General features: G+C 34.1%; 1 protein-coding gene across 1 annotated transcript; it reads right to left on the reverse strand.

The window, feature by feature from the left end:
• LOC127853890 (uncharacterized) lies at window positions 1-26,615 on the reverse strand. Its single transcript, XM_052388691.1, has 9 exons — window positions 26,597-26,615; window positions 25,693-25,829; window positions 18,604-18,662; window positions 15,106-15,278; window positions 6,145-6,285; window positions 5,602-5,727; window positions 3,415-3,477; window positions 2,615-2,715; window positions 1-2,277 (listed from the first exon to the last, which is right to left on the reverse strand). Exons 1-8 carry the CDS (start codon window positions 26,613-26,615, stop codon window positions 2,621-2,623), a joined length of 813 nt encoding a protein of 270 aa, XP_052244651.1. The 3' UTR covers window positions 1-2,277; window positions 2,615-2,620.
• Window positions 26,616-26,694: the final 79 nt, after the last annotated feature.

The following is a 26,694-nucleotide window of genomic DNA, read 5'->3' on the forward strand; positions in this document are numbered from 1 at the left end:
CGGAATTTTCCGATTCTCCGTACTACTTTCCGTCATTCCCAACATGGAAAAGTATTTGTATAGGAATGTATAACTCTTTGCCCTATGACCGACTTTTGTTTGGTTTGTTTGATTCATTCATAGTAAAAGTGCACACAGGTAAAACTCCGGGATGAAGGGTACCTGTATAACCCATGCGGGTGATTTAGTCCGACAGAGAAATATTTTTTTGCTGTTGTTTTTCTTTTCCATATTTTTGTTCATTTGTTTATTGATTCTATTTTTTATTTATTATCTGTTTATGTATTACATATTTCTATAACTTCATAAATTAAATGCACGATGTGAACTTCAAAATGGAAAATGTGCCTACAAAAATGAGTAGTGCTCTGGGAAAAAGGGGCTTAACGCAAGTGCGTAAAACTGCTATCAATTTTATATATTGTTATCAGAAAATAAAGTGCACAATTCCTTACATAAAATTAAGCGCTTCAAAAATTATACAATAACTATTAAAAATTTGTGAATTGAAATTAATTAAAACTATGTTAATTAGGATTAATTAAAATTATTAAATAAGTTAAAGATAAAAATGAGATAATAGATTATTTTATGAAATTGTAATTTTCGATTGGATTACACAATACTCCCAATGAAGCACCAAATCACTTTGTGTGATCATAGGTCAGAGCGTTCTCTAGATATTATGCGGACACCAATATCATACTACAAGTCCGTGTGACCTTCACAGTTTACTTCATAACTTCAAACTTTATTGGCCTATTTTTTCCACCCAAGTAAAGACTATAATAATGTTAAAGCTGGTAGGTAAAATCATCCTCAAGATCTTGTGCGGTAACGAATTTCGTGTTACAAGTCCCTATGACATTTTATTTTGCCAGTTTACCTAAAAATCAATAGGATTTATGCTTTCTTTCCACGTAACTAATATGTAAATTAGCATTATACTTGGTCAAAGAATTCACTAGATATAGCGAGGAAACAAGCGGTCAACGGACCGACCTATCAACCGACCGACGGACAGTTGCAATTCAATATACCACAGCTTCTTCAAAGGAGGTGGGGTACATAATAACGGCAAATTTAAGAATACAACTTTATGTACATAGAAAACGTTATAAAATATCAATGGCACAAATTCTAAAAGTAAAATATAGTTTGGTAGATATGTATAATTAATACATATTTGGTGTAATATTTCAATCTGGTTTTAATTTCTAAGTATATTATTTATCGTATATAAAAACATGTACAAGGTGACAGCATTTTGAATACTCTCAACCTCATTTACATCAATACAATTTCTTAAGGCACATGACTATCCAACTACCTCACTGAATTTCACATATACAAATACTGAGGGAATGTGCAATTCTGGAAATAAGATTAGCATGAACTTACAACTAAAGTCCATACATTCAATATAATAAGGATTGCATTGCCTCAGAGATAAACAAAATCTCAAATGGTAAAACACGACGTATAAAACATACAAAAAGTATAAAAATTACAAAAGGCATTTAACATCAAAACTATTTAAGAAAACAAATAAAATCCTATGTACAATAATACAGTTATGTTATTTTGGATTTACGCTCTGTAAATCCAAAGCAAAAGACAATTAATGACACAAGTCATACATTTACACGGTAACCTAACACACGCTTTCACCTAACCAATAGCACGATGTGTTAATAAAGTGGTAGTTTAATTGAATTAGGGAAACAATGTCATCAAAAAATAATAAAGTAAAATAATGTCTAAAAGGACTGACAAAATTGTACAATCTCGTCGGAGGTTGTAAATGATAATAGTTGCTTTAGCTATGTGATTAATACAATTCATGAATCGTTAACATAGTGAAGATGTATAATGTCCAAACAATCGAAATTGTAACACCGTTATATAATTATGTTAGCAATGCATTCGAGAATTGCTACAGATCTTACCGTGCCATTGCCATTAAACAAAATGTTGCCAAATAATTATGAATTCGATAACATACTACATAGTAACAAAACGAAAGAAAATACGTAAGCATAAATATAAATCATAATATGATTTTAAAAAGTTAACGCATGTCAATCGAGCAGAGATGTACATATTCAGAGAATGAAAACAAGCACAAGGAATTCGTCATGGTCGGGAGCAATAAAACAGTATTGTTTTAAAAGATAGATGTGCATTTGGTATAAATTTGCTGCACTTCAGTGGCATGTCTCTGTATAATTACATCAATGAAGACATCATCAACACATTCCAGTATATCGCCGTATGCTGCAAGACAAGGCAAGAGACCATTAAATACCTTAGCCTCCACTAAGGCTCATTTATAAACAAAAATAAAAGAAAAACTTCAGAATTGATTATCTAAAGGCAAACCGCATTGATAGTTATAAACATGTCATTATAAACGAAGAAGTGACATGTGTATAACGACTAATGTGTAATTATATGTGGAAAAAATACGCATCCATATTGAAGATTTTAGGAAGTTAAAAAAATAATATGTTGGAACTATTAACTAAAATTATCTGTATTTTTACTGTTATGTTCAAATATGAGAGAAATTCAGAACTACTGCAAGTACACTAAAGAACCAGCAAATGCTTACCTTCAACTAGTTTCGCCCAACACTCATCGCTTGCATTTTCCGACTTAACCGGTCCCGTATGACTTCCATTTTATCCAGGAAATCTTCAACAGTGATAACAACTGGAAAAAAACACAGTGCACACCAATGCGATTTGAAATGTTCCGAACTGGAATAAAGCTCACATTATTCATGAGATAAGTGGGAAAAAACCCCCAAATAAATCACCCTCAAAATATTAATGTTTGTGTATAAAAAAACACGAGCGTTACCATGGCAAAACAATAGTCCACTTCTCTCCGGTTATAGCGGTATGGGGCTCAAACCAAACAAAAAGGCACAACTAAGCATGCTGAAATCGACGTTGCTGTTTCAGAAGAGATAATGTTTAGCTTCAATGTGCTATTAAGGAATACGTTAAGCATTCATCGCATTTGTCCAACTGTGATATAATTTGAATATTTTTTAAATGGCAAAGACAAAACAAACACACGAATCCGCAGCGCATTGCGGTTTCATAAAACAATATTTTTTTGTCGTAGCCTCGTTTGACCGAAGAGGGACAGTTTAAACCATAACTGTTTAAGACACTAAGGTCACGTTTTTCATGAGAATGTTTTACCAATACCAATGTCTGACAATGTTTGGCCCAGTGGAACATTTTACTAGAGGACGATTGGAGAATAAAACTTAAGGCATTAGGTAATAATTATAATCAAACATTACAAATCTGTGAAAAAGCGCGTAACATCATTTCGAACTTGCGTATCATACATAATTCCGTAATTATGTGTAAAAAGGTACGGAGGTAAAGTTTTTACCTGATTCTGTAGAAATGGACGCAGCGACACGCTCCTTAAAAACGTTAGTTGCTAATATCCGAACTAAAAACACGATTAAAAATAGTATTATTTTTTTCATGACATATCCATTTAATGTTAACTAAATCAAATACATAATTGATCAAGGATCTGAGAAAACCGGTTTTGTATGGCATACTTTTCCATTTGTTTTATGTATTTATACAATGTTTCGTTTCTAAATAATCTATTTTTCATACCGTGCATAAACTAATAAATTTAAACGTAATCGACGATTAATTATAATAATAATAATAATAATAATGACAATAATAATACTAATAATAATTATCATAATCATAAAAATGTTAATTTATGAATGAGACACACATTCATTCAATTATGAATATGTCTCTAATATTGCAACGCTTACATTTACAAACAATAGCAATATACAACTTTCCATTGTTATTTACATGTTCATACTTCTTCAATATGTACTTAACAAACCAATACCAATTATTTTACAATTGAACACATTCTTACAGTAAATACGAACATACTATTACGAAGAAGTGAAAGTAAAATTAAAGATTACCGACTTGCATTTCATTTAATATTCATCGATCGGTATTATTTTATGCGAATGTAAAACTTGATAGTACATTACTAAACGTAAACCGTACATATGATACTTTCCATTTGCGATTACTGTACAGTAATTATTCTATATAAACTCTCATAAAAACTCTGCTTCAAAAACATTCTGTGCTGGACAAACTTTTGACTTGATAAGTGTTTTTGAGCCAAGTGAATGAAGAAAAGTAACACGAGTCAGTCGAACATGGAGGGTGAGTGGATACAACAGGTTTTTTTCCTTTGTTAAAATATATTGTACCATATGCGCCTCGTGTGATGATGATTTGCCATGCTGCAATATGAAATTTGCCAAAAATGTAGCGGGTCTTTGTTTTATGATTTCTTGAGTTTTCCAAAAATGTTACACTTGTAAAACATTGCATTTACGGATTTACCTAACGAATATGGCACACATTACTTCCTTGACACTCGTACTTGTACAATGAAAAGTTATTTTGCCAAGCGTGTTTGCCCATAATATGTTTTCAATCTTTCTATGCGGCTCAAACAGCTGAACCAATGTCTCATCACACCTGACGCACTAAGCGTAAGACCGTGAATCATAATGTGGAAATTGATCTAGAATATTTTTTTGCTTTCCAAGTGTGCCCTTTTTTGTTCATCCGTCAGTAAATGGGATTCCATTTAGCAGATATCGTTGACAATTCAATTATTTTAGTGCTGATGACAAGCATACTTTATATCTGCCTGACGCTGTATCTTACATCAGAAGCAATGATGTATTTCCCCTTAAGCAACCATCTTTGCAGGCGTAGAGGGTTCGACCGACGGTCATTTGAATATCATTATATTCATAAACACAACGTTTTCCTCATAAAAAATGCATTAGTACTTTTTGTCAAGATTACAACATTTTAAACGCTAGGAGCGCCAAATAAACAGTTTGTTGTGTTATTAATCTATAATAAACAAGCAGGGAATGTTTAACGAGTTATAAACACGGCTAAACTGAACGGGTTTTAATCGGAGTGGCATCAATGTAAAGCCAGCATGCACATCTTCCCAATACTTTCGGTTTCTTCGTGATTTTCGCAACATCGTCTTTGATTATATATATATAAGTTATACATGCATTTGTGTTTAAACACTCGTCCCATTTAGTTACGTTACAAAATGCGATTTTCGACGTCATAACAGAGTCTGTCTTAACAATTGTTATAAGAAAGAAAAAACACCAGTTTTATTATATTTTTTAACATAAACATGACTAAACATGTATGTTTAACAATTAAGTTACGTCTGCCGAATGATTTAATAGTTTCCAGTGTCAACTATTATCTTATATAACGTTTCAATATTAGTTCCATAGTTGCTATTATTATAATATATTTACCGACCGATCCTAATTTAAACTAAAATGTGTGTGCTTTGCTCTTACGGACTTTTTATTTGATGGAAACATATACCATTGAAAGAAAATATGAAATGTAAGTTTAAATTTTATTGTTTTACTATAAAAAAACTTAAATGGACGAACGCTTTAAAATACAAATTCAATTTTTATAAATCATGCGAATATAAATTCAAACCATAGCTAGTAAACCATACCTGTGTTCAAATGATAGAGTTCTGTTTCAAGTTCTAGTCGAAATTGATACAGGTCGTCTGGTTTAGGAAGAGGAGAGGCATGGCTTTCGAATTCAGAAACCATGGACTGCTCGTGAAGGTTGCCCACTAAATAAATAAAGACATTAATCGAAGCGTCACGTTTGAGGAATTATTAAATGCATTTGTAAATAATGTTTCAATCCTTTTTCGAAGGTGTTCATGTTTATGATCCACTAAACAAACTCAATAATAACAACATATTACTTGTCTCTGTTTTTTCTTGTTTGAGAGGTTTCTTAAACTGTTAATCTATACCCGATGTATCAAATGATTATGAAATGAATATATGAATCTGAAAAATATACACAACCAAACAATCTAATAAAACTATGACTACCATACAATATGCATTATAAAAAAGCATCATCACTTTTTGTCACCAATACATGTTGCGTGACATTGCGACAAAACTTGGTATGACGATTTTACCTTTTTCAAACAAAATTGAAAAAAATGTACAGTCGTTTAATCAAAACAATATACCCTGTTCTATGATCTGAATGGCAAATGTGCAACGATGATTGCCACTGAGTGAATGTAGCATCAGAATTCTCTCCACTTGCAGGCGTTTTTCCCTTTCGTAAGTCCTTTTCTGCCGCTCATAAGTCAAATCGATCATCGGCACTAGCAATCACAAGAATATATTTTATCATACCACCGCATTAAGTTATTATATCAGTCATGTGTGGAGGATGGTCATATTACTCGGAATCAACTATAAACTTTTCATCTTTAGTAAAATAGAATCAGAATCAACAACAAAAACAATTTGATACAAAGATGTAATATATTTTATTTATTTTTTACAAATATTAAGCGCGCGTGCTCATGACGTCATTATTAACACGTCAAACGACAAAAGTCATATTCTTTCCTGCTAAAACTGCAGTTTTTTTTAGCGATTTTTTCATTATTTCTTTAAAATCGGGGAAGTAGAGGTATGATCAACAGAAAAACATGTTCTTACCTGATCTTTTTGTAATATATCAGGCTCGGCACGACTAAAATAGCGGCTCGGCAAGCACCGCCGTTATATTATTCTAAGCCTTGCCTGATATATTACAAAAAGATCAGACAGTAACCGGTTATTCTATTATACCAACATTGGTTTGGATACTAATATTATATGTGCACATGTGTTTGAATGGATTGCATCGGTAGTGACAAGTGAAAAGACAATGAACATACTTCGCACTCCATTTTCTCGTGGTTGGTTTATAATTCGATTTTCACATAAACTGGCCACTTCTCCAGCCATTATGGACAAAACAATGTGAATCAAGCTTTTGACTGAAATACAAAAAAGTCGAGTTTGGGTCTTATAATATATGCATAGTAATCATTATTTGAATATGCCAAGCCTTCACCTTTCATACATATCATGCGTTGTCCGGCAGAAGAAAAAGACTCACAACAAAAAACGTCCAACAGACGTTCAGTGAATTTTGACCAACGCCGAGCTTGACTTAATTACCAATAATTATACATTACTTAATTCGTCCATAAAAAAGAAGAAGACGAAAAAGAAGAAGAGCAACAACAATAATATTAAAAAATAAATGATAAAAATAATAATAACAATAATAATACTAATAGAAACGATACTTGACGGGCTAAATATAACAATGATACGCAAATTACTGTTAGTATTAGAAGTAATAACAAGCCATTTTGGCCAAAACGCCAACCTGAGTACAGCAAAACCTTTTGTCAAAACTTCACTTGGTACCTAGATTAATAACTAATACTAATGTGACCCAGACTCGAAATAATCCTATTTATTGTAATGACATTCTGACCAAGCTTCATAAAAATAGAGACATAAATGTGACGTCTGTAGTAGGAACAATGTTTTCAAAAATGTAACCGTTTAACCTAGTTTTCGGACGCACTTGACCCAGATTAAAGCTCGAATTAGAGGTAAAGATAAACATTCAGACTAAGTTTCATTTCGATTGAGTCATACATGTGGCCTGTAAAGTTATAACCAGGTTGTCCAAAGATTTGACCTTCTGGCATGTATGCATGTAACCCGCATTCAAACTCGGCAAACACAGGGTCAGGATAAATATTGTGACAAAGTTTCGTCAAGATTCTGTTATAAATGTGGCCTCTAAAGGGATAGCAAGGTTATCCTAAGATTTTTATTTTTTTACCTAGTGTGAGGAAGTACGTTACCCAGGTTCTAACTCAGCCTTTATATTTTAAAGATAAACATTCTGACCACGTTTAATCAAGATTGAGTAATAAATTAAGCATCTATCGTTATAAGGTAACACGGTTTTTCACACAGTTTAAGAACGCACGTGACCCATTATCAAACTCGGCTTATATATTAAAGGATTTCCATTATAAAAAAATGTTATATCAAGACTGAGTCATAAACGTGGCATATAGAGTAGTTACAATGTTTTTATACCATTCAACCTGGTACCATAGTTTTGGGATGCACGTGGCCCAGATTCAAGTTAAACCGAGAAATGGTCAGGATAAACATTCTAACCAAGTTTTATCAAAATTGAGTCATGTATGTGGTGGTTACAGTAACAAGATTTTTCGACGATTTTACATGGTGACCTAGTATCTGGACGAACGAGACCCAATATCGAACTCGCTCTATATATTGTCAAAATGAACATTCTGACCAAGTTCCGTCAAAATTGACCCATAAATGGGGTCTTAAGATTGATAACAATGTTTTTTTTATATATAATTTGACATGGTTCCTAAGTTATGAGACACATGACGCATATTCGAACTCAATATAGAAAATTGCAAGATAAACTTTCTGAAGAAGTTGGATAAAAAAGCTGGCCGCTGGTGCGATAACGAGCTAAAAGTTGACACTAGTTGATATATATAACAACTGCTTATAAGTGAACAGATCTAACAGTTAGTGAACATATACTTTTGTTCCTTTGTTTCTATTTCGAACGAAAAGAAAAAAGATGAGGTGCTTAAAGAATTAGCATATACTAGATCATTTTAACATTTCGATCGAAAAGTGTTTTAAAATGAACTTTAAAATTCAAGTATATATTGTATTTAAAAATTTAATTCAAACGAAACACCTTCAATATTTAATAAGGTTTTGAACTTGGCTCTGAGCAAACATGCGCCTTTCAAAACTAAAGGTATCAAACACAAATACCAGCCCGTCTGGTATACGGTTGGAATAAGTTTTGATATTTCAACGAAATCGTGTCATAAAAAGTGAGGATTTACTCAAAACAAACAGAATCAAATATGAATACAAAAAGTTCTTCAACAAACGGTTGGAGAAAATTTAAGACTGTTCTTTTTTTCTGGAACAGATTAAAAACATTTCCAAGTTTGATAAATAAAATGCAATAACCCGAATAAGGCATGCATATAATAAATTTATTTCACCTGTGCACAATCGTTTAAAACACTGTTGTTTTGAATTTCTCATGGTATCATTTGAATGCGAATATGTACGTGAACCAGTAAAAACTACCTCAAAAATTAGAAAATTAGAAAAGAACTTTATAATTTATACCTAGGGGAGCTATAGTTCCTAGGAAATGCATTCAAGAACTTTCTTTTAAAAGGCGTTTCCAGTTATTTTGTATTTTTTCAATAGGAACAAAAGAAAAATCACCAATGCTATGTCCAGCAGAATTAAAATGTTCTGAGACGTTAGTAAAACAGTAAATGTTTAATGTCAAATGTATGGCTATTAATTCTTTGACTACATTTTTGATTAGTTTGACCAACATACTGTTTTAGACATTTTTTTTACATGTTATTAAGTAAATAACACTAGATGATGCACAATTTAAGGTACTTAAACCATTGCCCTCTTTATTATGTAAGTTTGTGCCAGAAGTAAAAGCTAGGTACAAGGCTACCACCTGGTTCATGCGTTCGATATTCCGCCTCAGCTTGCTGATCACTTACTAAGGCAAGTTTTGTGAAAATCCATCCATGTTGGAAAAAGGTATCCTCTGAACAAATATATCCCGCCGTCCGCCCAATCGCGTTTTCCCATAAAAAGGCATTTTTAGCGGGCATAGCATATATAATAATTGAAAAAAAGAAACAAAGACTCTTAGCATAAACGGTCTGGCTTTGACAGTAGCAATGTGCGACAAGAAACACTGTGCTTATATAAATGGATAAACACAGGTTGTATTGATTTTGAAAAATGATTGAAAAAAAGGTAAAGTATTAGATAGAGAATAATAGGTTAGTGTTGATTATAGATCAGATTTATCATGCGAGGCTTAGAAAACATAAAGCACGAGCCTTGGTGAGTGATTTTTCGTTTTTTCTGCCAGGATAATACACCTGATCTCTAATCAACACTTTATTAGTTATTTAAGTTATTTATCCCACTTCTTATTCAGTAAACATTTTTGTTTAAACAAAATTAGTTTTCATGAGTGTCGTACTTTGATAATGACTGTAGTGTAACCAAGGTCAGTGTACAACACCGCGTTCCAAAAATAACCGCTGATCAAATAATTATTTTTAAAAATCAGAATATCGTTCTGTGACAAAGAGTCGTGCGTTATTAATTACACTTTTATTCATATTGAATTGCAAATCTGAAAGTTTTATAACATCAATATAACGTTAAGTTGTTATATACAAGGAACTACATTATTTTAAATTTGTTTACAACGTAGCCTAACACCACACACAATTCACTTTCTTGAAAGACTACGGAAAAATACAGGTGACAAGGTGCGTTGGAAACAAGTATCGTTGAAAACGATGGATGCGCTCCCCTTGTTTGACATTGAGAAAATCTATTATTAGCCTCGGTGACATTGACATTGACCCCAGTGACCTCAAACCTCAAAAAGTAGAGGTCCATGCAAGGTACCTACACGCCAAATATGTTAGAGATCGGTAAAATATTGATGGAACTATGAGAAACTGTAACTAATGTGTTAATATAACTCTATTGTAATATAATGTATATCGCTTGTGTTGTACCAATGTCTGCTGTAACAAGGACACGCAAAGCTGGGTCAAAGTTCAAAATGATTTGCATGCTGTTTACAACATTACGGCAATGCAATGTGCGAAATTCGAATCAAAGAAAGAATACAGTTTCCACAATATTATTTGCATATTTATTCACTTTATTATGCAATTAATCAATTTCAAGCTTTTCATTACTTTTTTCGCCAACTAGGACGGGGTCCAAGTGCTCCCTTTGATTCGCTAACAATAACACAGACTTTAAAATGCTTCCCTCGTTTTGTGGTCGTTTAACTTGAAGCCAATTTGACTTCTGCCGTTTCACTTCCTACTGGAAGTGACGTCACATGAAAACTCTGGATCAGCAGACGCATTATATCTAACGGAGAATTACGGAGCTAATCGATGTATCACGATCGAACATGAATTATGTGAATACAAATAAAACGCATGCGCTAACGTATTTCGTTTTATTTTGAAATTAAAGGACGAGATAAATTCAACGGAAAACCTTTGCCAGAAGCATATTCGAGAAGATGATGGGTTGGTTTAAGACATGTCGAGTTGACCAGGCGGTGAATTAGACTTTAAAGACATAATCTTGTGCTGGGGCTGAGTAGAATTGACTTAAAGTAGCGCACCTCAATGATTTCCCGCGATTTCTTCGAAGGTTGAAGAGCCTAATATTAGGTGCCGTAGCCTAGTGGTTAAGGCGATAGACTAGAAATCTTTTGGGATATTCCCGCGCAGGTTCGAATCCTGCCGACGACGTATACTTTTTTTGCGACGCGTTTTATTTCTTTTCTAACGTCATTTGATTTAATATGGCATATAAGCTATGTTTATTGTTAGATATCTTGCAATTTTTATGCACATTCTTCAATTATTAAAGTTAAAACAACGTTATGGCTTACTTGGGTGATTTACTGCTGAAAATACGAACCATGCATGTTGCATTTTTATTTTTATTTCAAAAAGTAAACGGTTAATCTGTCTATTTCTTGGTATTTTTGCTGTATATAGTCTATCTATAAAAAAACTAAGTTAAAAATATTACTTAAATGATACTATTTTGAATTTTATGACACTTTGTTTTTAACAAACCCAATGTCTACGTGGCCTGAAACCACTTACATTTCATAGCGCTCTTCCATAGATAACAAGTTATTAAAAATAAATGGCTGTAAAAGAAAACTTTTTTCATCTTGTTTAAACCTTAAACACCTTTTCTGCATCTGTACACACCAACTGCATGCCTATATTTGGACATCTGGATGAATTATGGAACTTTCATACACCCCAGGGGTGCACATAAACTGGACAAAAGCCGAGTGTGGGGGTGGTTTTGAAAAAAATCAGTATATTTTTTATTTAAAGCATGGACAGCCTACCTAAAAATTTGCATGAAGTTCAGTGAAATGATGCTGATTAAGAAAATATTAGATTATATTTGGATAGGTGCCATTTCCGGGTGCGCTACCTTAAACTTAAAATAACTAACTCCCAGAAGAGGAAATATTTTGTAATTACAGCCATTACAACAATTGCGTTTATGGTACGAACTTAAAGATCAATAGGACTTTAAACAAAAGAAACCTTGAACCTCGAATAACAATTAAGACATAAATGATACACACAAGTAAAATGTATTATTATGAAAAGAAGGAGAGTAACTAATGTTAAGCTAAATTTTATCTTTATAGGAGTTGTCTCCCATGTTCCATGACCTTAATTCATAAAAATGAAACAAATGAAGAGAAAAACATTGTATAAAATTCATAAAAACACAATTTTGAAACAATACTCATATGGTTTATAATTTAAAGAATGAATTCCCATATTTAATATTATTTTAATAAAATAGACAAATGCAAATAGTTATAATTGCTGTTTTAAATGTATTAAATGAACAAAAAAATGTTCACCAATTTCATTAAAGAATGGGTACAATAATTGTACAATATTTACAATAAATGAGACATTGTAAACAAAATATGGATTTATTTGGAGTTGCAAACAACTTTTCTGAAAGATATTTCCCAAATTAAATAGAAAGTCATCCTCAAACAGGTTGGATCAAGGCTTGCACAATAGAATTGTTGCACAGGCAGAAATAACTATGTAATGATTTCAGAATATAAATACTCTATATTCTGTATCTGTATAGAAGATGTTAATATAACCATGGTAACAAGCATGGCTTATCTTTTCTATTAATGCACAAAAAGAGTTCACAATTCTTGACATTGTACAAATAATGTATGTACACATATACAAATTTAACAGCAAAGCTGGACTTGGTAAGTTTTGGATGGACCATGGCCTTCAAGGAGAAAGTTTAAAGGTTTGGCAATTTAAGAATTATCTTTGATGAAACGCCAGTAAAAACCTGCAGTACTCAGAAATGACCGCAAATGAGTAACATTTTCCGGAATGGGCCAAGTAGAAATTGAAGAAGTCTTCTCAGGGTCTGTGGCAATACCTTGTTCTGTATGATGTGTTCAAGATTTTGAAAAACTCACACGTTGAACCTTTTAATTTGAGACCAATCGTTTCTAGTCTCTGGAATACAGCAGTCAGTCGCTCCAAATGAGTTTAAAAACAATCTTAAATACCAAGATGTCATCTATAAAAGCAAAACATTTATGTAGGAGCAGATCGCTCAAACACTTTTCTATAAAACGTTGAAATGTTGCACCTGACTTTACAAGACCAATGGAATACGCTCTCATTTATAGAACCCTGGTCACCCAGTGATTATGCAGTATTTGCCTTAACCTCCTCTGCCATCTCGACTTGCCAACACCCAGATTGAAGGTCTAGCTTTGAAAAATACGTGTAGCACACAGTAGACTAACTGTGTCATCGAAACGAGGAAGCATGTAGGCATCTTTCCGGGGTCTAGAATACAAAATCAAGAAAAAAACTCGTAAAGAAATGTATTTTGCTGACTTAAAGACAGTTTGATGAGTAAAGGGAATTATTCATACATATAACAGCACTGTACTATCTTCTTAACATGTTGACGCACCTGCTCGTACATTTTCTGTGTCAACTTTCTGCATATTGTGACTCAGCCCTCTCACAATTCCGCTGAAAGAGGTTCATAAGGATTTACCTAAATACTGTGTTCGTTTGTAGAGAAAACGATGGTAGACTACATACAAGTGTTTTGAAAGCAATCTTCCACGCATCAGGCAAAAACAACGAAGATATAACAGACTAACGTCGCCGAATGAGGTTATTTCCCATGAAAACAGCGCAAGATGGGCTAGCCTGTGTATCTGGTACAACTAAAACAGGCAGTGTCAATGTAAATTTCAGCACAGGAATAGAGATGACAGTTTAAAAAAAAAACAAGAATTTCTAAATGATAACCGTTTGTCACAGCAACATTCGAATCAATACCTTACGTTGATAGGTCACAAAGGGCTGGTCTTTTAGATAGAGACTGATAAAACAAGAGTTCTGCGGTTGGAGACATATGCCAACCAAACAGGGCTTTGAACTAGTAACTTCAATTTCAATAGGGGTCATCTACTGTCCAAGGTCAATGCACATGTGACGCATCAAGCAAATCAGTAAATTAATTGACGAGTAATTGATCAAAAACAATTTTCACACTTATTGTGACAGTGACTTTGTTCTTTTACCACTTGATCCCAATTTCAATATGGGTCATCTACTGTATAAGGCCAATGCACATGTGAAGTATCAAGCCGATGGGTCAATTTGTTGACGAGTTATTTATCGGAAACTATTTTCACACTTGTGAGAGTGACCTTGACCTTTGACCAAGTGACCTCAATTTCAATAGGTTTCATCTACTGTCAAACGCCATTGCACATGTGAAGTATCCAGCCAATCAGTCAATTCGTTTATGTGTTATTATTCGGAAACGATTTATCCCACTTATTGTGGCAGTGACCGCGACCTAGTGACCCCAATTTCAATAGGGGTCATCTACTGTCCAAGGCCAATTCACATGTAAAGTATCAAGAGAATCGGTCAATCCCTCGACGATTTTATTGATCTGAAACGAACTGGTCTACCGACAGACAGACCGACTGACATCCAGCAAATTAATACACCCCCTCTTCTTAGAAAAGGGGCATAATGAATGAGAAACAGTGGACACCATAGAATTATAAAAGCAATACAAGGAACAGAATGAAATAAAATGTCAGTTTGATTTGAGTCACAAATCAAATGATCTGCAAAATACTCTGCCTTGATATCTGTTCCATGCTCATGAGAAATTAAAGGAAAATGGATGATCTGTTGAGACGGCAAACATTGTTGCTGCATCTGTGGTTGTGAAGGATGCTGAGAGTCAATCCGTTTCAATATCTCTGTCAGTTTCTTGAACAAGAATTTGAGAGGTTAGACGTTGTTCATGCTCTGCAATTTGTTTTTGCGTGTTTGGAGTCTGTAGAAAAATTTGAATGATACAAGATTTTAGAGATTCCGAAAGTTTACTTCTTTTTCTACTTGTCTTTTGTCTCTTAATAGTTGCATTGTTGCCAGAATCGAGCTTGAGCCTCGTGCTGCCTGGAAGGACCTCCGACAGGAGCCCAGAAAATTGCCGTTTGTACATAAGGTCATTCTTGGCAGAACATGGCACATGTCCACCCTCGCAGACCTCCTCAAGAATAGATTCTAATCTGCAATCATAAGAAGTAACAGTTTCATGTCTTTTGAGTTGAATAAAAAAAAATCCTTCATTGTAATGCCTTCATGGCAGGTTCGGAAAAGTTTACATCCAGTTATCAAAAATACCTTCAACAGAAGCCGAATCTCCAATTGATACAAGCGTGCATGCTGTTCCACGCTAAGAATTCCTTATTGATTGTAGAACTTCTGATGGCGAGTATGCATTATCATGAAGCAAACACAGGGGTGTGATTTACGAACCAACTCAGAGGAGGAAAATGCTCTACTACAGGGTTCAACTAATTTCTTCATTTCTATGTAGATTCAGAAAAGTTGAAAACTATTTGTAAAATTAGTTTGGCATTGAAAGAAAGGAAATCGGCAGAAATGAGGAAAAATCACACCCCTGTTAACATCTTATTTCATGGCGCCACTCATATTATAAGATTTCCTTCCTTTCTCAGAAAAGGATCTTCCCCTGAAAAAGAAGGGATTTTAGGAATGTGGGTACTTGAAAAGATGACAGGTTGATTGACAGAAGGGGAGAATGGTGGGTGAGTTGGGGTAGACGGGAGAACTGGTTGAGGCAAATATTTGGGTTCCGGTGCTAGATCTACTTGCTTTGCAACATAAGGGATACCCTTTGGAAGAAAGTGGAATTTAATGCACAGTATTTCTAGCAATTTTGAAAATAAAAGAATATTAAACTTAACCTGAACGCAATTTGCTTTTAAAAGTTTTTCAGAAACTGATGTTCCAGTTTGAAGGTAACTGAATTAGTGAAGAATATCAATCAATATTTCAACAAAAGTTAAACACACATTAATATAAGCTAAGAATTCATTAAATAAACTTCTACAACTTAATAAATGTAGGATTCTCATAAAATAATGCAGTAGATACGGTTTTAAAATCACAAAGCAATTATCACAGTTCATAAACGTATGACGGCTAGATTGAACTTTACCGGTACGCAGTTGTTTACCACTAATGCGCATGCCCGAAACACATTTAGCAGGTGCGCGTTTCGTTGCTAAGAATAGGATAAACAAAAATCGACCGCAATGTCGTTTTATCGAGTTGATCGACAAAGCGGGGGTTTGGGGCGGTAGCCCCCGATACTAAGGAACTATAAAGGATAAAAAGGCTTTTACTTACCTAGTCATCAAAAAGATCGAGACTGGTGTCTGCGTTTTGATAATTTGCGCTTGACACCGGCTTGAGCGGCTGCCAACTTTGACAGTTAATGAGTTATACACGCGTGTTATTAAACGTAGGAACGCGTGAAATTTGTCCGGAACCTGCAGGTACTTTTTTCGGATTACATATTCAACCAAATAGCTGTCGAATAGCTGCTTTTGCGTGCCTGATTTTGGCAAGCTTTTTTTACAGAGTGCCAGGTGCTTTCAACAAGGTTTGTACAGGCACCGGTTTCTGGTTTTTGAACTCTTTGGAATGGTTAACTGTTAAATGCGTATAACCCTCTTTTTCCAATGAGCTGTAGGCTTTCCAACAGTCACTTATTATCTGAATTTCTGGTTTTATGTATTTTTTGATAAGTGGAATTAATTTTTGCGCGGACCTGTCTTCCACTATTTCAAAAAGCACCGTTTTGAGTCGCTTTCAATGCCGCCGAATACCCACACACCATCTACTCTTGTACCTCTGTGGTATTTTCTTTTTCCAAACTTTGACTCGTCAATTTCTACCACACAACCCGGACCACCTATCTGCTCGCTGTCTGTTTCAAGCACGCAAAGACAAACTTCTCGAGCGAAATTTTCCCAATCCACCAGGCTATGCTCTGTTATGTCTAGTTCGCGAGCTATAAAGTCACTGGGCAGTTGGTAAACCCATTAGTAGGTAAGCTTTATTGCCTGAGCTAGGGTTAGGTGTGTGCCACATAACCAACTACCCTCTCTGATTGATGTGTTTTTGTTACAGGCCCTGTTCGAACACCTCCACACACGCTGGTCTTTACTGTAACTTTTATCTTGAACTAGACTTCCTTTTCCTGATGCACACTTACAGCAAAGTCTACCAAAATCGCCCGATAAATTTAAATTCCTTAACCAAAATATTAAACCGTCTGAGTTCCTGCAAATGCTACTCAAATCGTCGTACACAAAAGACATTACTACTAAAATACTACTTTGTTTACGTTTCATAGGGTCGTTCTGCATATCATTAGACGTTAACCAACCAAATGAAACTATTTAGTCACGTGATAGGTCACATGGTACAGCGTCATCAAAATGGAATTTCATTAATAAACGGATGTGATAGCAAGCAGGTTGGTTTCGATATCGTTTTCAGTTCATAACTTCGTTTTATATTATAAAACGAAGTTTTTACCCTACTTTTTCACGGGGATTTCAAAAAATGGTTGTTTTTGCATTTTAAAGTCGATTTTATCATTTTTCGCGCGACTATATCTGTATAAGGCGTCGAAGGCGCCTAAAAGCGCGCATCGCGCGCTTAGCGACGATAAAATTATACGCTTTTCCATTGTTTTTTTACGTACCGGTAAAGTTCAATCGTATACATTTTAAATATAACAATCAAATAAAAAGAACTTTAAACCGTCAATTTGAATTGAAACGAATAATTAATACCGCGACAACAGCGATCTGAGATACAGAACGTGATTTCATTCGGTTTGCTTACTTTTTTACACCGGAAAAGAACTTTTTACATATCAATACGCACGAAATTGGCACAATACTTTCACAATAAAATATTGCAAGATACAAATTAAAATGCGGCAATTAAAAATCTTACGTGTCCATCCGAAAGTCACATATATCTTATTCAAAATATACCTATTGAAAATATTAGTAAACACTCAAACCAAAAATAAGAAGTAAAACAGCAGATATATATGGCATGTTTCTGAATACATCGCTAGATGGTTACCACTGGCAGACACTATTCGATGCATATACTTCAAAGTACCCGGGGTACGAAAATATATAAAAAAGTTCCAAGGAGTATGGCCGGATGCTTTTAAGCGCATTTTCCGTACCATAACTACTACATTGTTTTACGCTTGATAGTATATTTAAGTAGTACCTGAGCCGACAACGACCAATCGGGCAATATGAAGTCATTATTTACAGTGCAGTGATCTACAGTTCTCAATACTTTTTAAAGAATCTTAGTGCGCGTATTGTTCCGCAAGTATCGATTTAATTAAAGAGTTGTCTGTCATTCAGTATGACATAATAAAATATTTTTGGTAAGTAGTTCTGTAGTATTTTTCAAGCATTCCTCTGGTTCAAATAAAGCCGCTGTCAGTTACCGCCGTAACCTTAGTGCCTTAGTATGTGCACTTACTTATGGTAAAGATCGGCTAAGCCCTGGAACAGTTCTGAAAGTTGGAATCTGATGTTACGCTAGACGTAACAGAAGAACTGAGTTATTAATTAAAAAAACGTTTATCGCTTACCAAAAGAGTAATTGAAATCCGTTTTTTTCCTCTTAACTCTGCACATTAAGCTGTTTCCTTGTCACAATTATCTTTTCTCCCGTTTGAAGTTAATTAATTTCGCGCGACGGTTTAGGACTGCCCACATATAAAGCCGCGAGTAGCGCGACAAAAAATTAACGCTTTATTAGGGTTTGTGTGGTTATCAGCGCTTATATACGGTTTGTGTGGTTATCAGCTTTCAAATTTTATAACTGAAATAATCATAGAGTACGGGAACCAAAATTTTCTATGACGTTTAGGACTTGTCAGTAAGACCTTGTGTACATTAGTGTACACACATTAGTGTACACAATGTATTGACAATAACGGATATAAATAGTATAGAATGGTAGATATTAGTGCATGGATAAACAGTCAGTGCGCATGCGCGGAAAATTCAATAAGTTCAAGTTAAACGTTCGATAAAACGTTCATGAATTGTGTCACTCACACCGGTCGGTAATACCTGTGTGAATGCGTTCTATTCTAAGCATTGTGGGAAACTGACTTTTTCCATCATGGCGTTGGTAAACATAATAAACACGGAAGTGAAAAATGGTAATTAATTATTATCAAAACAGGCCCCATCAAACCGGGCCAGCTGTAATATATACATGGATGCAGTTTGTGCTTCAAAAGAAGCCACTTTTCATGTCAGTCTATTGTTTGTAAGAATCACTAAACACGTAACTTAGACTAACTAAACACGTTGCAAGACTGTATCTTCGAAATAGTAAATAAATCAAAATCATAAATAAATATATAATATGATTATAGGTGCTACCTAATTTACGGGCAAAAGCTTTTAAAGTTTTTTTGATAACCATGTATTTTTAATAAATATATGGACATGATTGTGTTCAAAATATGATAATTGTTGCAATAATTGAGTAATGCATCCAAAAAAATCAATCTTAAAACGAGTTACATGTTCCAAGCTTAAAGATCTAGCATCTTATTTTTTTTTTGTTTTCTAGCCACAGGAATTTATAGCTGGTTCGGTGTCTGTGGTATAGTGGATGGGGTGTCTGCTAACTGGCTTAGTCACTGGGAGGTCTCTGTATTGATCCTTTAAGTGGGGGCATTCTTTAGATAACCCTAAAGACATACTATGGCGTACCATTTGGGTTGAAAGTCAAGAAGACCTACACGTTAAAAAGAGAAATGTACGTCGAAGTACAATAATTGTACGTCGACATGAATTTAAAATACACTTCGAAGTATATATTTGTACGTCAAAGTACAATTTGTACTTCGACATACATGTTTGTACTTCTACGTACACATTTTCTGAACAGCCAATCAAAACACTAGTCTCTTGAGCCGCTTTTCCTTCAGATTTATTCATAATAAATGTTTAAAATCTCTTTTTTAGTTGAGGACAAAATGAATTAAATTATCAGAATGGCAAAAAAACAACACAGAAGTTTCAAGTATTTAATGCATTAAAATAGATTATATACAAATTTGAAGAAGATTCAATTGTTACCTTTTTAAAATTAAAATTATTAAGCATATTGTGTGTATGAAATGATCATGCGGGGCGGAGTATCACGACCGTCCAGCGCATTACTGTGTAGGAAATTCCCAACGGTAACCAGTTACCAAGCATTAATGGGATAAATAATGTATTAAAAACTCCCCGTTGGTCGTATTTTGTGATTACCATAACTAGCATAAGTCAGAGGTTAATTCCGCCACGCCAGGTCAATAAATACGCACAATATCTATGAGTTAGCGGTCGATAGTCGCATAATTTGGTATAAATTATAATAATAATAATGTTTAATAAATACGCACAATATCTATGAGTAAGCGGTCGATAGTCGCATAATTCGGTATAAATAATAATAATAATAATGTTCAATGTCAAAAATCTCTTAAAGCAACAGACGTAAGGTGTCTTCTGATTGGCTAACACTCAAGGGTCGGTGGAAATTGTACGTCAAACATTTCTCGTTCTACTTAGCAGGTCTTGTACTCTTTCGACGTCATGGTATGTCATATAGACACTAAGTACTGGTCCTACCCAGGAAACAGTTTGTTTCATCGAATGTCTCAATTCAACTTGACAGCTTGCTAAAGCAGTTGCATTTAGCATACAGTACACTGATTTAACATAATCAAAATCATGTGATGTTAACACCACTAATTGTCTTCTTATTTATTATCAATGTATAATTATGTGTAACAGCATAACAACATACTTGATTCGCAATTAAAATATTTAATAAATACAGGTATCTTGCAGGTTTCTAATTTTCTTTCCCAAACTATTGTTGAATAGTTTAAATTTTGTCGCCACTAAAAAAACTAGCCATTTTGTAGCAATTCTAAAATCACAGTCTAAACTGCATACACTTAGCTCTATAGTTACAATTTGAATGCAAATATTAGAATGCATCATGTTATATCATCCATATTTTTTTATTTAAACATTTAAATAACACATAACACAGTACATATATAAAAAGGTATGTGGTATTGTGTGGAGATACAAAACACTTCACATCATTTATTTGCACATAAAATAATAGTTACAAAATAAGTAAAACTAAAACACTGTCATCAACCTACATTTCAAGAATATTAACTATATGAAATTACAAAGTGGTGTTATTGTATTACCTTTTACTAAATTAACATTGCTGGTTTTGTACTAGCCATAAAACATATATCATGGATTAACAAGTAACAACCTATTAATTACACAATAGAACGGAAATCATATTAATTGCATTATGCATTTACTAAACAAGCTATTTGCTACTGTTTAGAATTACACTATCTTACTAAAAAAGATCACAGGTACTTAGTGCTTTTACATACTTGTGGTAAGTTTTGTATTACTAGTTTGACAATTATCGGCAGACACTTGTTGATATACAGACAAAATTTGCATGGGAACTCTCATATTTTTTCAGCATAATTGCCTTCAAATTGTTAATTTAACAACCCTTTGACATTGTTTGCACATCTGATCTTATTATACAATAGCTGATTTTTGTTTATAGATAGACATATATAGACTTTTCAAAGTTCTATATAAGTTCACACATGTTCCATCCAAGTAAACAAACAGAACCAATAAAGATCACCACAGATAATAACTGTGTGTATAGCTTGGAAATTTAATAGTTCAGGAATCCCTCCTTTGTTGATTTCTGTAAACCAAAACTGTCAGTTTTGCTGGATAGAATGGCTTGTAAGTTGTATGATGCCCAGCTCTTGTCTTCACAGAACACCTTCTAAAAACGGAAAACCAACAAATATCTTAAAATTTGATCAATAATGCAGACAATTTATAAATGTCTTGTTTTTTGTTGATTTCGAATCTGGGAGATTTTTTACGTAAGATTGTTGTACGAAAATCCAACGGTATCGGATTTTGTGGTTTTAGGCCTAAACTTATTATAGTGATATGTAACCTTTCGGGGATATCGGTAAAGTGCGAGTAGACGAGGTGTAAATACGTTAAAAATTAAAGCTAAAAGACTAAAAAGTTAGATCGGAATATCTTTAAATTTTGTGAATAAATGTGTTTCTGGTGGATAACAACGACAACTTGCCAGAATATTGCTCATGATCACACGTAAAACTTCTTTCTGAGACATTGTGTACACACCGGTCTTACTGACAATAACGAAGTGACGTCACCGTCTATGTATAGAATGCTTTCTGAGAGCGAATGGAAAATGCATCACATATTCTGACAAATAAACAGTAGGGTGTCGTTATTAAAATACCGCGAGAATACTGGAAGAATAGAGATGCCAACTATAATGTTTAAAACAAATAATTTTTTAACAAGCGTTTGTAATTTGTCAGGATAATAATAACAATAAGATATCGAAAAGATCAAAGCAAATAAATTCGTCAGAAATCTGAGATTCGGCAATATATTAAAGACGGGTTATGTTCACCTAAATTGTGTTTGGTAAAGACTGTCACTGTATGTAGTGAACCAGTCTTCGGCTTATACCCACTGAAGAAGAGCATTCAGGGGAGATGATTTAGTAATGACTAAATTCTGGAACGGTTGCGAAGAAAAACAAATAATGCGAGAATATTTAGTGCGATTCGCTACACAATTATGATGTCATTGATATAACTTTTCCTGAGGTATGTATTTACATGTGATTTAGCATATGTCAAAGTGTTTTTGATTTGTTCAAGGTCATAAATAGGGGTGCTGGACGTTTCGTGCCACTACCAGTTCGTGCCACTGATATTAGTGTAGGAGGGCATTGGACGTTTCGTCCCACTGATAATATATAGGCAGATAGGTGTGAATAATACCGTATAGGTGTGAAATCAAACTTTCGCACCTTTGATTGTAACATCTGTTCAATGGGAAAACAACAGTTTTATTTCAAGATTGTTTAAGAGTCAATTCAAATGCTTCATATAATACATTAACAATACATTACATAAATATATTAAAACATCAGAAGTGAATGCATACATACATTAAAAAAAATGGCAGATATATTATATTTTATAAGATAATATTTCAATTATAACTATCAATCGAAAATAATATATTGCTTTATTATTCTATATATGTAAAAAAAACAACTTCAACGTCGTTGTTCGTTCGTACCTTCTGGCGGTATTATATACTGTGTGTTCAACTTACTTTATTTACTCTTTCAGTGAATTACACAGTTTGTATCATAATTAAAGCGGTGAGTTGTTTACTTATAGGTTACTAATTGGCCATTAAAGGCCCGTGTCGGTAAATTAAAGGCCCGATTCGGTAATTAATTGTTTGCTAATTACGTAAAGACACATACAGCTAATTGAAAGTTTGTGAGTCGATAGTAAAGCATAAGCTTTTCTTAAAAGAAAAAGACCAACTTTATTTTAAATTGTATTATTGTTCATTCATGTTATATATTATTATTTATGTATATAATACATACAATTGAAGCATAGAAAATAACAGCATTTCATGTTTTATATTTATTAAACATAATGAACTATGCAAATTTTATTATTACAAGCACATACACATGATTCATAAAAAATAAAACACTTTATGCTTTATGTTTATCGCATATATTACACTATTTACAAATATTAGTATACTAACGATAAATCATTTTATTTGTTATTTATAATTATAATTGTCAAAATTGTTGTAATTTTCTACATTTATATACACCCCAATATCATTCACACCTATACAGCATTATTCACACCTATCCGCCTATATACATGTATTATCAGTGGGACGAAACGTCTATCCCTTTTCAACACAAATATCAGTGGCACGAACTGGTAGTGGCACGAAACGTCCATAAACCATAAATAGCATCGCGAAAATATATGTCGCGTGGCAAATTTTTTTGAGACGTATCCATATGTGGTATTCCTATGTAATTTTATGTCTAAATTCCCATATGTATGAACGGTCAACGCCCGCTTCGCGGGCTTTTGCCCGTATAATTAAATACCTGCTGAAATTTGAGAACGTAAACGATTTAAAATAAACGCTGTGAACATTACAAGGAATCTTACATGTATGCCTCATGTGTGAGAGGATTAATCAGGAATAAAATAACTGGAGTTCAAAGGATCGGGTGCTCCAAGACGTTTCGTGCCACTACCAGTTCGTGCCACTGATATTTGTGTAGGAGGGCATTGGACTTTTCGTCCCACTGATAATATATAGGGGGATAGGTGTGAATAATACCGTATAGGTGTGAATCATGACAGGAAACTTTCGCACCTTTGATTGTAACATCTGTTCAATGGTAAAACATTGTTTTATTTCAAGATTGTTTAAGAGTCAATATAAATGCTTCATATAATACATTAACAATACATAACATAAATATATGCCGGAAGACAATTGTCTACTATTTTGTTTTGACGTCAGGAAACTGTATCCATCCATACCCAAAAGAGAAGGGTTAGAAGCTTGCATGGAAGCATTGAACGCGCGCTCCAACCCACTAGTCACTTCAACTGATGATATGATTGACGTAATCACGACAGTTTTGGAAAACAACAATTTCAGTCTAAATGAAAACAACTACGTACAGACAGATGGATTGGCGATCGGCTCAAAACTGGGAAAAAACTTTGCGTGTAGCTATATGCGGAAGTGGGACGAAAAACTCATGACAGCTGATAAAGTACCGGCATTTTATAAGAGGTTTATAGATGATGGTTTTGGAATATGGATAGGTACCGCGCCTGAACTTGAGGCTTTTACCGCACATGCCAATTCCATACACGAAAACATTGAAGTAGACCTTCGGTATAGTCCGCATAGTATCGTTTTTCTGGATACAACCGTACGGATGCGAAATGGTCATATCTACACAGATCTATATGTAAAGCCCACGGACAAACAGCTCTACATACGTAAAGACTCATGCCACCCCCTAGCAGTAAAAGATCTTTAACATATGGACTTGGATTGCGGATACGAAGAATATGCGAACAGGAAGATGATTACAACAAACATAGAAATGACCTTAAATTACAATTAAGAAGACGCGGGTACAGCGGGAAATTCGTAGAAGGCCAGTTACAGAAGGTAGATGCACTGTCACGCACAGATTTACTGGAAAAATAAAAAAAACAAACGCAAAACGACAGAGTTCCTCTTGTAGTCACGTTTTCCAGTCTTCTTCCCAACGTACACAGCATTGTACACAAACATCTAAACGTGCTATATAGATCGGACAGGATGCGCAAGGTTTTCCGTAAACCACCTTTAGTAGCATACCGTAGGGACAGAAACCTCTGTGATACCCTGGTACACAACAAGACAAACAAGGCTACCTTCATCACACACATATGTGAGGCAAACTGGTTTTGGTTCCACCAGTCACAACTTCATACGTTACGGGTCCGTCCTCTGGTATGACCGTATCCAGAGGACGTTCCCTTAATGAAACGTCGAGCGGGACGTTTGGTTGATTGATCTCCCAATTGGTTACGTTGAAGGTCCTATCTTCTACTTCATCTGAGTCCATCGATAGGTCTGACAATACAGAAATGTCATTTGTAGCCTCTGGTACTTCTGGCGTAACATCCATAGGGATCTCCACTATCTCCGGTACCTCTGACGTTACATCTATAGGGAATTCAACGAACAACACACATATTATATACTGTGTGTTCAACTGACTTTATTTACTCTTTCAGTGAATTACACAGTTTCTATAATAATTAAAGCGGTGAGTTGTTTACTAATTGGTTACTAATTTGCCATTAAAGGCCTGTGCCGGTAAATTAAAGGCCCGAGTCGGTAATTAATTGTTTGCTAATTATGTAAAGACACATACCGCTAATTGAAAGTTTGTGAGTCGATAGTAAAGCAAAAGCTTTTCCTAAAAGAAAAAGACCAACTTCATTTTAAATTGTATTATTGTTCATTCATGTAATATATTAATATTTATGTATATAATACATACAATTGAAGCATAGAAAATAACAGCATTTCATGTTTTATATTCAATTAAACATAATGAAATATGCACAAATGTTTTTATACTAACAATAAATAATTTTATTTTATTATTACAAGCACATACACATGATTCATAAAAAATAACAACACTATGTTTTTTTATTTATTGCATATAATAAACTATTTACAAATATTTGTATACTAACGATAAATCATTTTACTTTTTTGTTATTTATAATTATAATTGTCAACATTGTTGTAATTTTCTACATTTATACACACCCCAATATCATTCACACCTACACGGCATTATTCACACCTATCCGCCTATATATTATCAGTGGGACGAAACGTCTACCCCTTTTCAACACAAATATCAGTGGCACGAACTGGTAGTGGCACGAAACGTCCATAAACCCAAAGGATCTTACATTTTGATGATGATGTCATGGTATCTTGGACATTTGGCACTTTCATATATTTATTTAGTAGATACTGAAAATGCTGAATGTGCTAATTGCAACATCAA

This window comes from Dreissena polymorpha, chromosome 12 (assembly GCF_020536995.1).
Source record: "Dreissena polymorpha isolate Duluth1 chromosome 12, UMN_Dpol_1.0, whole genome shotgun sequence".
Classification (NCBI taxonomy): domain Eukaryota; kingdom Metazoa; phylum Mollusca; class Bivalvia; order Myida; family Dreissenidae; genus Dreissena; species Dreissena polymorpha.